Source organism: Neomonachus schauinslandi, chromosome 6 (genome assembly GCF_002201575.2).
Source record: "Neomonachus schauinslandi chromosome 6, ASM220157v2, whole genome shotgun sequence".
Taxonomy (NCBI): Eukaryota; Metazoa; Chordata; class Mammalia; order Carnivora; family Phocidae; genus Neomonachus; species Neomonachus schauinslandi.
The window spans coordinates 30,858,803-30,874,462 of record NC_058408.1 but is presented as its reverse complement, the minus strand read 5'-3'; the positions used below and the strand labels follow the sequence as shown (position 1 = coordinate 30,874,462).

Sequence of the window (15,660 nt, the reverse complement as noted above, 5' to 3'; positions counted from 1 at the left end):
AGCAGGGGGAGTGGGAGAGTGAGAAGCAGGCTTCCTGCTGAGCAGGGATAAGGGCTCCATCCCAAGACCCTGGGATCATGACCTAAGTTGAAGGCAGACGCTTAACAACTGAGCCACGCAGGTGCCCCAAGAAACAGACTCTTAACTATAGAGAACAAACTGATGGTGACCAGAGGGGAAGGGGATTAAAAAGGTGATGCGGATTAAGGAGTGCACTTGTTATTGTAGGGAATTGTTGCATTGCTAAATAAAATAAAATAAAAACTTAAAAATACATAGGTTAAAGATTGATTTTTTTGAAAAATTATTGAAATAAATTATCAATTAGGAACAGAAAATGAAGATGTAAAAAACATTTTCCAAGACAGAACCCCCTATACTTTGTGTAATAATCATTTAATAAAAAAATCAAGAGTAAATAAAAAAATTGAAGATATAAGAAAAAGAATGAAGTGAGTGTGTTAAAATGTGCAAAAAATGCAATTTCACCTAGACATTTGCTTGGGTCCCATTTTTTAAAGGTAAGATAAATTCTAAATAAAATGCTGCCAAAATGTGTGATGTTAAAAAGAATAAGCTAAATAATTGAGACATGCAAAACCCTGAATTATTAGACTTTGCCAAAAGCACTCTAAATGCTTGCCAAAGACTATATCATGAATATAATTTCAGTCACTTTAATTGAGCATATGGCACACATTATGAAACATTAATCATCTATTTCTATATCTTCTTTTTGACAGGTCCTGAAGGTTTTGATTTGAAAAATTGTACAGAGGATGAAAAAGCAAATACTTCTATTTGTTTAAAAGTAGAAAAAAATGAAACATTTACTTGTGATAATAATAAAATTACATACACATTTCAATGTGGTAAGAATATAGCTTTGATTAGAGTATTTTTATGGTAGAAAGTTGTTCTAGATGTATCTAATCCTTCCTTCCTTCCTTTCTTCCCTCCCTTCTTTATTTTTTTCCTTCTTTCTCCCCCTTTCCTCTCCCTACCACTGTCTCCCTCCCCCTCCCCTTCCCCACTTTTGGTCCATGGTATATTTGGAGTCAAAACATTGTATTCTTTATACCACTCAAATTCACAAAATAGACAAATACTTTCCTTAAAAAATAATCTTTGAAATAGTAACAGTCAATTAATTTACAAGAATTTTCTTGGCAATTGTTATACACAAGATAATTGTTGAAGGGATTATCACAGAAGGATGTTATAAAAAAATTATGATACACATACTGTTAGAATAAAAGCAAACATAAGATCATATTACTCAAGAGTTTATGTGGTCAGCCCTCCATCAACAAAATTCATAGACAACCTCAAGAACACTTACATGAAAGACAAGTGGGAAAAGCACAGTAAGTGCCTCTAGGAATATGAATTTGGGTTCATACGGGGGGCAATAACTGAGATACCGGTTCTTTTTAATAATTAATGACTTAATGAATTTTTATTTCTTTTCATTTGAATTTATTAAGGTGGAAGCTCCTTCTTTGGTATAAAGCCATCTGCTAAGCCATATTTGGCAAAACAGAGACAGACAGACAGACAGACAGACACACACACACACAAAGGGATGTAGTGCGACACGGTTGTAATCATCATGTTATAAAGAAGATTCATGGCTGTGATATAAATAGTATGAGGAAAGCAAGAACAAACTGATGATGAACTGATGGTAAAACAATGATGTATCTAAAATATTTGTTAGGCAAAAGCTAACTCAGGTTCAATCTCAGTTTCTGAACAGAGAACTCCTTCCATCAGTTATATTAGAGACACTCTCAAATTCAGTTGGACTTTTTAATATTTTCTTTAAAATGGAGTATGGCAAAACCATGCATTATGATAGTAGTTTTTTGTAGTATCATTTACTTATTATTTACTATTTGTAAAAGTTTTCAATTCTGATAGATATTAAATTATTATAGATAGGAAATCTAAAGAGAAAATTAAATGTGATATATTGTATTCATATACTGATATATGTTACTTATGTCTTTCAGGTAATTGTACTGAATATAATAAGACAGAAGTTAACTTTGAACCCTTTTCACCTAACCAAAGTTATTCCTGTAGTTTACAAGCATCCTATGGTGGCCATATGTTTTTGCACATAAATAAAACTGTTCAAACAGATATTGGAAGTGAGTATATTACTTATATGTGTATGTAAAATTTCTTCTTATGTTCTTACAGTTCTTTGAGAATCACAGAAAATGATGCTGTAGATTTGGAGCAAGGGTTTCAGAAATTAGATATGTATCAGTTTGTAAAGTAGAATTTCAAAATGAATGACAGAAGATCCAAACCTTTGTCAAGTTTTTTGTGTGTTTGTTTTGTTTTTATTTGTTTTTTTCAACTGCAAATTGTAGGCCCTTGTGAGCTTATGGTGTAAACAAAACCAAGATAGATGATCTGGTTTGTTCACACATTTCCCATTTTCTCCTGAGCACCATTCCCTTCTTGGTGGGCTACTGCACCCACTGCCCCTCTATCAAACCCTGCCTTTGACAGAAGTGAGCACAAGGCTATTAAAACACAGCGGCAAATCTAAATATTGGTGGCAAGATAGTAGTTAGCATGACTAAAATGCCAGCAATATAAATAATAACAAGACTATAATAGCTAAGAACAGTTGGAAAATACCATTCTGGAAAATAATAGCATTTGGGAGCTGGAGGGGAGAAGGAAGGGGACAGTGCTAGAATTCCACTCTTATTCGGTGGAAGTATGGAGATTCCAATGAAATGTAGAATCTGCTAGGAAAAAAATATGTTGATTATGTGTATGACAATTTATGAGTACCCACCGAAGAAAGACAGAGAGAGGAGCAAACGGTAGTGGAGAAAAGGAGGAAGAAGAAGCAGAGGGAGAGGAAAGAGGAGGAAGAAGAGGAGGAGGAAAAGAGAGAGAGAGATTGAGAGAGAGAGAGAATGAGAGAGGGAGAGAGAAGGAGGAGGTGGAGGAGGAGGAAGTGGCAGGGAGGGAAAGAGAAAGGGAGAGAAGAAATACTAGTAGAAAGCAATAAGTGAGATAGCAGAAATATGCCACACAATATATCAAAAGTCGCCATAAATACAAATGGCCTCAGTTTACCTTTTGAAACACAGATACTCAGATTTGAGTAAAGACATATTGTGGAGGAATTTCATAGTCTGAAGGAAGACCAAGTGATATTTTAGGAGAAATTTTATCATTTTGCTGTATGCTGAGTGACAATCAACGGAGAGTGCTTGTAAGAATCAAAACAATAAATGCAAAAATGATAGAAGGGAGAACATCACTAAGTTTAGAGTACCAAGTTATTGAAAGAAGGAAGAAAATTATACTAAGAATTTATTCACAAACTTAAAGCCTTGTTTTTTTAAAAAGAATAATAAAATAGACCTCTAGCAAAAACTGAAACCCCCCATTGATTTAAAAAATTCTTAAAGTAGACATTTAACAAATTATAAAACAACTTTGCATCCAATATGAAAAGTTAGATAAGATGAATAATTTTATAGAACTTATGAATTATGAAAATTTACCTGGGAGGAGTTAGAAAATTGGAATTAAATTTATAGTCCAATGTCTCTCTACTCATTTCACACTCACCGTCTGCTTCCCTCACCTGTTCTTAAGAAAATGTGAAGAAGTATTTGCCACAGGTTCAAAGAATGGATAGTTTCTATCTTATCCAAACTACTCAACAGGATAGAAGACATGGAAATCTATCAACTCATTTTGGTTATTCTTAGGGTTTAGGATAGGCTTAGGGTTAATGTTCAGTGGATTTGCAATGTGAGTAAAACTGAGGCAACTATAGGTCAATCTCTCCTGTGAACACAGATACTAAATAGTAAATTAAGTGTTAGCAAAGTGGATCCTTCAGTGTATTAAAAATATATAATCACCAAAAAAGATATACAAATGACAAATAAGAATATGAAAAGATGCTCTACTTCCTATGCCATCAGGGAAATTCAAACAAAAACAAGAATGAGATACACTACATGTCTATTAGAATGTCCAGAATCTGAAACACTCACAACATCAAATATTTGCAACATGTGGAACAATGTTGCAATCCAAAACAAAATCATTCATTGCTGGTAAGAATGCGAAGTGGTACAGCCACTCTGGAAGACATTTTGGTGGTTTCTGCTAAACGAAACATACTATTTCCATACAATCCACACTCCTTGGTATTTACTCAAAGGAGCTGAAAAGTTATGTCCACACAAAAACCTACCCAGAGATGTTTATAGCAGCTTTATTCATAATTGCCAAAACTCGGAGGCAACCAAGATGTCCTTTGGTAGGTGAATGGGTAAATTATAGTAGAACCAGACAATGGAATATTATTCAGCACTAAAGAGAAATGAGTTGTCAAGCCACGGGAAGACATGAAAGAACTTTAAATGCATATTACTAAGTGAAAGAAGCCAATCTGGAAAGACTACATATTGTATGGTTCCAACTACATGATATTCTGAAAAAAGCAAAACTATGGAAGCAGTAAAAAGATCAGAGGCTGCATGATACCATACTCTGCATGATACCGTAATCATGGGTACATGTCATATGATACATTTGCTCAAACCTACAGAATATATGACATCAAGAATGAGCCCTAATATGAACTTTGGGTTTGGAGATTGTGATGAGTCAGTTGTTAATTCACCAACTTTGTGATTCACCCATTTAAAGTATATAATTCAGTGCTTTAAAAATATATTAAGACTATATTAAGAGTTGTGCAATCACCACCAGAATCAACTTTAGAACTTTAGAACATTTTCATCACACCAAAAAGAAACCCCGTATCTGTTAGCATTCGGTCCCCATTTCCCTCCTACTTTCCACACCTAGACAACTACCACTCTACTTTCTGCTCCAATGGATTTGCCTATTCCGGATACTTCATATAAATGGAATCGTATAATATGTTGTCTTTTGTGACTGGTTTCTTTCACTTAGCATAATGTTTTCAGGGTGCTTCCATGTTGTAAAATGTATCAATACTTCAATTCTTTTATTGCCTGATAATATTCCATTGTATGGATATGCCTTATTTTGTTTGTTCATCCATCAGTTGATTAGGTTGTCTCTATTTTTTGGTTATTATGAATAATGCTGCTATGAACATTCATTTACAAGTTTTGTATAGACCTATGTTTCATTACTCTTGTGTTCACGCCTAGGATTGGATTTGGGGATCATATGACAACCTTATGTTCTGAATTTTGAAGAACTGCCCATCTGTTTTCCAAAGTGGTTGCATCACTTTACATTCCCATGAACAATGCGTGAGGATTCTAATTTATCCACATCTTCACCAACACTCATTATTGTCTCTCTTTTTTATTATAGTCATCCCAGTGGATATAAAGTGGTATCTCATTGTGATTTGGATTAATGACTAATGATTTTGAGCATGGCTTCAGGTGTTTATTGGCCATTTGTATATCTTTTATTCAAATCCTTTGCTAATTTTAAAAAATCTTTTTTATTAAGTTATAAGAGTTCTTTATATGTTCTAGACACAAGTCCCTTGTCAGACATATGCTTTGCAAATATCTTTTTCCATTCTGTGGGTTGTCATTTTACTTTGTTGATAACTTTTGAAACTTGTAAGATTTTAATTTTGATGAAGTCCAACTTATCAACTTTACCCTTTTGCTTATGGTTTGGTGTCACCTTTAAAACTCATTGCCAAATCCAAAGTCATGCAGATTTATTCCTATGTTTTCTTCTAATAGTTTTATAGTTTTATCTCCTAAATGTAACACTATTAATCCATTTTGAGTTAATATTTGTATATGATGTGAGGTAAGAGTTCAGTTTCATACTTTTGATATGGCTGTCCACTTGTCCTAGGACCATTTGCTGAAAAGATTATCTTTTCCCCATTGAATATCCTTGCCACCCTTGTCAAAAGTTAACCGTAATGATGGGCTTATTTCTGGACTCTAAGCTTTATTCCATTGATCTACATGTCTATTCTTATGCTAGTATTACTCTTGCTTTATATAAGTTTTGAAATCAGAAATTGTGACCTTCAACTTTGTTCTTCAAAATTGTTTTGGTTATTCAAGTTTCCATGAAATTACACGTGAAGTTTAGGATCAACTTGTCAATTTCTATAAATAAGCCAGTCAGAATTCTGATAGGGGTTGCATTGAGCCTGTATAAATCAATTTAGGGAGTAATGCCATCTCAAAAATGTTAGTCTTCCAGTCCATGAATGTGCCGTGTCTTCCCATTAATTTGTCTTCTTTAATGTATTAAAATTTTTTTTTGTAGTTTCCAGTACATAAGTTTTGCACTTCTTTTTTTTAAATTTATTTCTAGTTTTATATTTATTCTTGCTTATATGGTAATATTTTCTTAATTTAATTTTCAGATTGTTTATTGCTAGTATATAGACATACTATTTATTTTCTGTGTTGATCTTGCAGTCCGCCACATTACTGAACTTGTTTATTAAGGATAATATCACAGAACTTTTGAAAGACCGTACTAAAATGATTCTAAATGTTATATGGAAGGGTTAGCTAAGGATTAAGGGAACTGCCCCAATATGACTCCTGATTACTCTCCAAAACAAAATCACAAGAAGAAAAATAAAACTACATTAAAATTATGTCCCCAGCACACCTAAAAAAATGTAATATTTTTTGAATATTAAGTACTAAAATTATTGCAATCTTTATAAATCAATGTAACAAAATAGAAATCCTAGGAAATTTTTTATAAATAAAAAATATACTTTATTTATAAAAAAATATGGGAAAGGGTAGTTTTTTTCAACAAATGATCCAGGTATCCCTATAGAAGAAAAAATGAACATCAGTCTTTACCTCTCAACAAACACAAAAATTAACTCAAAGTGGATTGCAGACCTAAACACTAAAGTTAAAACTATAAAATGTCTAGACAAAGACATTAGAAAAAAAACAACCTTTGCTACTTTGGCGCAGGCAATGATTTCTTAGGACATAAAAAGGAAGAATCATAAAGAAAAATTTTATAAATTAAACTTTATGAAAATTGAATGTTCTGCTCTTCAAATAAAGCCATTAAGGAAATAAAAAGCAATCAATCCATACATTATAGGAAAATATCCACAATTAATTTTTCAACAAAAGAAGTTTCTCCAGAATATATAGGGAACTCTTCCAAATACAAAATAAGACACCGACTGACCAAATTAAAAATACTCAAACATTTTGAACATATGCTTCACAAAAGAAGATATGCAAATGGCCAATAAGCATGTGTAAAGATGCTCAACATCATTAGTCATCTGGGGAATGCAAATTAAAACAACTATGAGAGGATGATGACATTACACACCCACTAAAATGGCTAACGTTAAAAAGACTGACAATACTACTGGTGGAGAATGTAAGGTAATAACTTAAAAATTTTACTCCAGGTTATTTGCCAAAGAGAAAAAACATGTCACACAAAGACTTCTACACAAAGATTCATAGCAGATTGACTCATAGCAGCCAAGAGTCTGGAAACAACCCTAATGTCCCAACAACAGTTGAATGGATAGATAAAATGTGGTATATCCTTACAATGGAATACTGGTTTCTTGGAATACTACTCATGAAATAAAAGAACCGACTACTGACACATGCAACAACATGAATGAACCTCTAGAACATTATACTGAGCACCATATGCTAGACATAAAACAAGTACTTAGTATTTGATTTTATCTATGTGAAATGGGTGAATAAATGAATTCAACCTATAGTAAAAGAAGGCTGTTTGGGATTGGGCAACGGAGCTGAGTTGACTGGGATGTGGCACAGAAGAACTTTGAGGGGATGATAGAGATAGTCTAGGTCTTGACTGTGGTGGTGGTTATGTAGATGCATGTGTTTGTCCAAAGTCATACGTTTTACCTCAAATTAGTGTGTCTTAATGTAAATTATACCTGATAAATTTGATCTAGGCATTTATTATATTCTTCATCTCAAGTTATGATGACTAGTTACTGGAAGCTTCCAAATAATGACAGTTAAGTTTACCAGTACTACCAATGACAGATTTTCAGCACAGTGAAAGCTAGAAATCCCAGGATAGCTGAACAATAATATATATGAGAGGAAGAGGGTATTCTCAGAGGTCTTCAGGTCAGCTGACTCTTTCAGGTCCACGGTGCCACGTTAGAGTGACATTTCCTCTGTTAAGTGATCTCTAAAAAAACTTCATAGTTAAAATATGGTTATTGATAATCATAATTGTAATAGGAAGAATGTTTTTATTCCCTTTCTTATTTCTCATATTTTATATTCTTATTCTTTTCACAGGTCCAGGCTCACCTCAGAATTTTACGTTTCGTGATGAAAATGCAACTGACGTAGTGCTCACTTGGAAACCCCCTCAAGATTTTTTTCATAATTATACTCTTTGCTATAAGGAAGATAAAGGTAATTTGTATAAGATTTAATTCCATATCAGGAAAGATAAATCCCAGGAGTGGAAAGCACTGGAAATGTGGATTGAGCTAGTGAGCCACAGAGCCACAGAGTGACTGTGATGGGCAACCTATATGCCTTGATTTTAGAACAGCTTCTACTCCCTGTGGGCTCTCCAGCCTCTGACGTGACTAAAAACTAGAACATCCCCAATATACTGTACTCTTTTGGCTACTGTGTTGTTCATGTTTTTAGCATGAGCTACTTTGAGAAACTGCAGTATTTTATATTAACTTAAGGATACCAAGTGACAAGAAATTCCCCCAATAATGTAGAAGAGATGTTTATGTTTTGTTGCAACCGAAGTACTGTTTTTTTGAGAGACAGAGAGAAAAAGAGAGAGAGAGAGAGAGAGAGAGCAGGGGGGAGGGGCAAAGGGAGAGGGAGAATCTTTTTTTTTTTTTAAAGATTTTATTTATTTATTTGAGACAGAGAGAATGAGATACAGAGAGCATGAGAGGGAGGAGGGTCAGAGGGAGAAGCAGACTCCCTGCCGAGCAGGGAGCCCAACGCGGGACTCAATCCCGGGACTCCAGGATCATGACCTGAGCGGAAGGCAGTCGCTTAACCAACTGAGCCACCCAGGCGCCCAGGGGAGGGAGAATCTTAAGCAGACTCCACGCTCAATGAGGAACCCGACGCTGGGCTCAATCTCAGGACCCTGAGACCCAGGTGCCCCCGAGTACTATTTTCAAAAGCTACTGAAACCAGTGGGCACCCTTCAAGACCACAATGATGTTGCTGGAGATTTTGTGTATTACCTTTTTTTTTTTTTTTCCCAAGAAGAAAGCTATTTTTTTTTTTTCCTTCCACCACAAAATTTTTTGGGGATCAACACGTTTATACTATTTGCCATAGTGTTCAAGTAGATACTTTAGAGTAGTCTGGGAAGTTGTTAATGGATTTTCTGAGGCATTTTTTTTTTTAAACAAAGGAGTGACAAGTGAGGAAACCAGTGTCTTTCTAACCCTTTCCAGTCAACATGCATGACTTGAAAGTTAGGTATGTCTCTGTTGCTCTAAGAAAAGACAAATTTCAAGCACTATGTCAAATAAGTCCTTAGCATGTTCCATACAGTTTGTACTTCTGCTGTCAGAGTCCCGAGAAAAAGTGTTCAAACACGTGGAGGAGGCAGAGATATTCACATAAAGTATTTTGGCATTTCAACCAAATCTTGAAAATCTTTGCAATCGGAAATGAACATTCTGAACCACCTTTCTAAGCACTGAAAACTTTAATCCCCAAACAGCAGTATCTTTTGAACAAGGATTCTTCAAAATTAAATTAATAATTTGACTTTTGTCAAATTAGCTAAGATAAAAGCTTTACAGAACTACATAAATCAATCATTTCGAAACAGAATGGTCGTCAGGTTACATATGCAAACATACAAAATTAGATGGAATGGAAGCCAGAGTGACCCTGAGAATAGCATCTTGATGCTTAGATTTTAACTGATATTGTTCTAGCAGTCAGATCCCATATAAGGAGTGAGCAGAAGCCGTGAATGAGGGGTGGGGGAGAGTTATGCTCCTCTCTTGAGCTCACACCTTTCCTGCCCTCAAAGAGAATTCTCACTAGGGACGGAGTAGAACTAAGCTGGCAGGTATAAATCAATTAACTCTAGCTTTGGGGATTTCTGAGAAAATAGACATTTAATCAGGTTAGAAGAGACACTTTATCTTACTTATTATTTAGCATTCCATGGTAAGGTCGAGATATTACTATAATCTCGATATTATGGATAAGTAACTGAGACAAGAAATTAGCATGTTAGATCTTTTCTTATACTGTTTCTGCAAGTCCATAGGCACATCAAGCTGGACCAGAGAAGTGAAGTATCCAAAATCAAAAACAACTTGGCCCCACTTCAAACCCTTGTCCCTTCTTCCATACCAGACAGTATGCACAGTGGTGAAAGCAAGAGCATAGACTCTGGAACCTCAATGCCTGGGTCCCATCCTGGCTCTGTTCCTCCTTTCTTGTGAGATCATGGACTGATTGCTTAATGTTTCTATGGTTCAGTTTTCTCACCTGTAAAATTGGATGAAACTAAGAGAGCCAACCTATAGGGTTGTGGTGATGGCTAATTAATTCATGTACACCATGTAAAATTGTGCTTGGCACATAGAATAATCTATTCATTATTTTTATTACTATTATCACTGTAACTGCTACCCAGCATCATGCTGCCAACTTTAATCTTCCTTTAATTACATCTTGATTGTCCTTTAATACGTCTTGATTGATGTCACTTGGCTACTCAAACATGGTGACTCGTGAATTTTCAATTTAACAAATGCTAACTCTTCTGCTTGAATGTCAAAACATATTTAAACAAGGTCCTACCTCCCATATGCTTCCCTGGCCAGAATCTGTTGTCCTAGTCAGGCTTGTCCCTACATTCAGAATGCTCCTTCTTTCATTTGTAATGCTTTCGTTTAATCCCTTACACTGACTTGGTCACACTCCTCTGTCCATGAAGCTTGGGTTTTTCGGCCAGTGTGCAGTTTTCCTTCACTGTGGCAACCCTCGTGAATTACTTAGTGCTTAAATTAAGATGGCAGAGTGGATGCAGTTATTAGTCATCAAACAGATTCTGTGCCTAAAATCCGTAACAGTAGCTAATACCAATGTTCAAAATTTAAAGGTTACATATTAGTAAAAGGCTCACTAAAAAATACTCTTTCTAAAACAATACAACTCAAGACTTTCATAAGATTCACTGTGGGCTGTGTTTTCTCAGAAAGGAAAAAGACCACCTTCACAAATGTACTTGAACTTGTTAAATATTTTATGTTTCAAATCAATTATATGAAATTATATTTTTGAATATTTGAGTTTATTTATAATAAATGAATTTGTTCAATACATTTGCTGATAACTGTATATACAGTACTTCTGAGCACCAAGGATGTATGTATTTCTCAATCTCTCAGTTTGGAGTTGGCTCGAAATGATTTAATGTAAAGACCAAATTAAATATGTGGCAATCCTGACTTTTAATGACTTTATAAAGATTTACCCCAAGGACCAAAATGCTGTGATCTGCATAAAGAGAGCATTCAACATAAACTGCTAAATTTGACATCTTATACCAAATACCATGTATCATTAAATGCCTACACCATTGGAAGAGTGAAACGTGTTGGAAATCCTGCGACATGTGATTTTCAAACAAAAACAAAAGGTTAGTCATAAGCTTTGCTGCTTCTTTCTGTGAAATGCAAGGAGCAAAGTATGAACTTTGCTATCTATCTTTGTGCTTCATTTGGGAAACACATTGACGTGGCACATTTGTTAACATCTAGGGTTTATAGTGATTTAAAACACAGTAATTTAAAAACGTTATCCTGGGTTCTCTGTATACTACATATATCATCATAGAATTGTAAGAATGAAGCAGAAGGCATATTAACTGGTACAGTTTTTAAGGTTTCAGGCAATTTAGGTACCTAATCAACTTAGATAGAAATACGTTATCTATTGTTTTCTTTATTATCTAGAAATATTAACTGTAACCAGACAGCTAATAATGTCTCACTTTGAAAGCAAAGTGTTCACTTGCTAACCTCAGCTTACCTGACAAAACATCCTATAAAACATAACATTTTATTGGCATTTTCTTCTCTGTTACACTGAACTACCTACTATTTTATTTTATGGCATATTTTCCATTTGAGGTTTCCTTTCAAAGCCATTTGCCTCTTGCCACCTGTATGATGTCTTCATAGTTTCCAAGATCTAAATTTAGATCTGTCTCTGAGGTGAGTGTTAACTCCATTAAGTGAGGAAGGAAGAAATTGCCCCTGTGTAAGGCAGTATCCGTAGCCCCAGAAACCCTAACTGGCACCAGGCTCATGAAGAAAAATTGTCTCATTCAGGGCTGGATGCAGAATGCTCTTAGTGAAATTTAAGGTCATTTAGGTTCTGGTTTTAAAAGTCCAGATCCTTGAACTTTATGGTTTTGTTATTTTTCTAAATTTCTGTGAAGTCACGGAAAACAAAGATAATTTAATCCTGCTCCTGAAGAATGCAGCCAGGTAGGTGGTTACTATGATGATGGAAGCATCTCAAGAACAGAGAAGCCTGGGGCATCTGGCTGGCTCAGTCGGTACCATGTACAACTCTTGATTTTGGGATTGTTTGAGCCCCATGTTGAGTGTACAGATTACTTAAAAATAAAATCTAAAAAAAATGGAGGTGCTAGACTGTATATAGGCCTTCAGGGTCCCTATATCATCCTCTTTTTTCTCCCTGCCCCTTTCTTCCCCTCCCCTTCACCTCCCTCTCTTTCCTTCTATTCTCTAATTCTATATACTCCCCTTAGGGGATGGCATAAACTCTCATGACTTCAAGTACAACATATAAGCTAATATTCATTGAATGACTAGGTGGTTTATTTTTAGATGTTTTGTTACAGCGTTTTGATGGATGTACTATTATAATCTCCTCATCTATAACTCCCAAATTAACACTTAAAATAATTTATATTGTACACATGTATTGCCAAGTGATTTAAATATGCATTTACAAAGTGATTAAAGTAACAAATCTTTCTTCATTTTGATAGCTCCAAGTGAAGTCAGGAGCTTACATGCTTCACTGAAGTCAGATAATAGTATACTTGTGGGTTGTGAGCCTCCTACCAACTTTAATGGCCCCAGGAATGGCTCCTACCATCTGGAAGTCAAAACTGGAGGTAGTCTCGTTCAAAAGGATAAAAATAAAACTTGTGAATTCCATGTAAACAATCTTCAGTATTTAACAAAATATGAATTTGAGGTAAGATTATAATTTCTATAATCACTATAGGACTGATATGCATTATAATGATTGTTACATCATACTTAAATCATACTAAGACCATTGTTCATGTGTGCTTGAGAAACTGTGTCTAATGAAATCACATTTAAAGTCTTAAATGTTTGACTCCAAACTTTGCATCCCTAGTTCTAAAAACAGTGGTTTCAAGCAAATACTTTGTTGGAATATTTTTGACCTTCAATATGATTTATTTATAGTAGAATTATTGCTTCTGTGTCAAAAAGCACAACATTTTATGTAGTCAGTTATTACTTTGTCAAATTTTTTAATTTACCTTGACTTTTTATCTTTATTAACATGACTTTCTTAGTTACAAAATATTTTTACAGGTACACTGAGGTTAGAAAACAGTAGAAATAAATATTAGGAAATACCAGTGAACACGGAGAATTAAAAAACTCATCTGTAAGCTTACTGTGTACTGATCATATTTTGTGAATGTACTTCTAAAATGAAAAGACTGTCTTTGTCCTGGTCATAGGGAAAACCTCAGTTCAGTCTTCTCTTCTGTGTTCTTCTCTGTGAATCTCCTGTGCTATTCACATGCAACACCACATTTCTGGTCACCAGATCTGTGGAGGTTTTTCCCCACAGCAAGCGAGTCTTCGTGGCCCCGGTTGGGTGTCCTACAATTTAAGTCAAATCTGACACTATCTACCTCGAGACAGTGGCAGATTCCACTGGTTATGGGCTTATTCTCACAAGACTCCTCCCATCCCACTTCAGATGCCAATTGCAAGTAGTTGGTCCCTAGGTTATCCTCAACTTCTGTTCAGTTTGGCTACAAATCAGGCTCTCCTCAGGTATGATTGTTTGTGTGGCTCACAGAACTCAGGGAAATACTTATTCATGTTTACCAGTTTATTAAAAGAAGTGATAAAGGATACAGATGAACAGTCAGATGAGGAGATAATAGGGTGATGTCTGAGAAGGCCCCAAGTACAGCAGCTTCTGTCCCCATGAAGTTGGGGTGCATCACCCTCCTGATGTGGATGTGTTCAGCAACCTGATAGCTCCCCAAACCTTGTTCTTCGGAGATTTTAAGGAGGCTTCATCATGTAGATGTGATCAATCATTAATTTCATTTTCAGCCCTTCTACCTTCTTAAGAGAATGGGAGGCAAGACTGAAAATTCCAAGCTTCTACTCATGGCTTTATCTTTCCAATGACTGACCCTTATCCAGGAACCATCCAGGAGCCCACCCAGTCATCTCGTTAGAATGAAAGACACTCCTATCACCAGGGAAATTATAAGGGTTTCAGGAGTTCTGTGCCAGGAACCAAGGGCAAAGACCTATATATATTTTCCATTACCTCACAACTTCCATAACATGTAATGCATATATATATATATATTCAGCATATATATTATCAACATTTTGAACACACAGTTTTTCATATATCACTATATCATGGACATTTTCCATGTTAAATATTCTGCTACTATGCAATTTTTAATGGTTGCATAAGATTCTATCATATGGCTTTATCACATTCTATTAACTGTGCTTGTTTTCATCTCTGTTATAAACAACAATCAATAAACACACTCACAGGTAAATAGCAAAATCTTTGAATGTGTCTCCAATCATTTCTGTTTAAATAAATTCCTGGAAATAAATGTATTGGGTCAAAAGGAATTTACATGTATTTTAAGAATTATTATATATATAAACATTTAAGTGGTAAAGGATATGAAGCCAGTTGTCAACATTATATTGAACAGTCAACTATTGACTGTTTAAATCTCCGTCAAATCAGAAATAAAACTGATAAATTTGGCTGAATAAAAAATAAAAGGAAAAATTGTGTATCACTTAAAGTGTTATAAATAAAAATAAAAAGTAAACTGCAAACTAGAAATAAAATTTGCAACTCATATGACAAAGAGTTTAATATCATTAATATCCAAAACCTTCCCCAAATAAAACTGGGCAAAGGAGGTAAAAAGTATGTTACCACAAGAGCAATAACAGCAACAATAAAAACTATATTTATCTTCAACAGTAAATAAAGAAACCCCATTAAAACAAAAAGAGATGTCAATACCATATTTCACCTACTAAACATCAAAGAAAAAGAAGGGCATGCCCAGTATTGTGAGACTTAAGAGCAGTCACTTCATATACTGTTACGGGAAGGGTAATTTGGTAACTTAGAGAAAAAAAAATTATCACAAAAATTCTTAAAATGTTTATTAGTATACGATTATTTAGTTATCCATTCTTTTCCCCACCCTCCAAAAGATTGTCTCTCGTTTTCTTCATTGCATGTACCATCATAATTCATTTTCATGTTTTTTTCTGTTTCCATTACAGCATTTATGTCATCACGAGGGACC

At 34.8% G+C, this 15,660-nt stretch overlaps 1 protein-coding gene across 1 annotated transcript in view; it reads left to right on the top strand.

Moving 5' to 3' along the window:
* PTPRC (protein tyrosine phosphatase receptor type C) overlaps nucleotides 1-15,660 on the top strand; it is a 117,722-nt gene that overhangs the window by 69,537 nt on the left and 32,525 nt on the right. Inside the window, exons 8-12 of the mRNA XM_044916347.1 lie at nucleotides 744-872; nucleotides 2,016-2,156; nucleotides 8,325-8,444; nucleotides 11,524-11,682; nucleotides 13,066-13,277. Coding sequence (XP_044772282.1) covers nucleotides 744-872; nucleotides 2,016-2,156; nucleotides 8,325-8,444; nucleotides 11,524-11,682; nucleotides 13,066-13,277 — 761 coding nt within the window. The remainder of the gene's footprint in view (nucleotides 1-743; nucleotides 873-2,015; nucleotides 2,157-8,324; nucleotides 8,445-11,523; nucleotides 11,683-13,065; nucleotides 13,278-15,660) is intronic.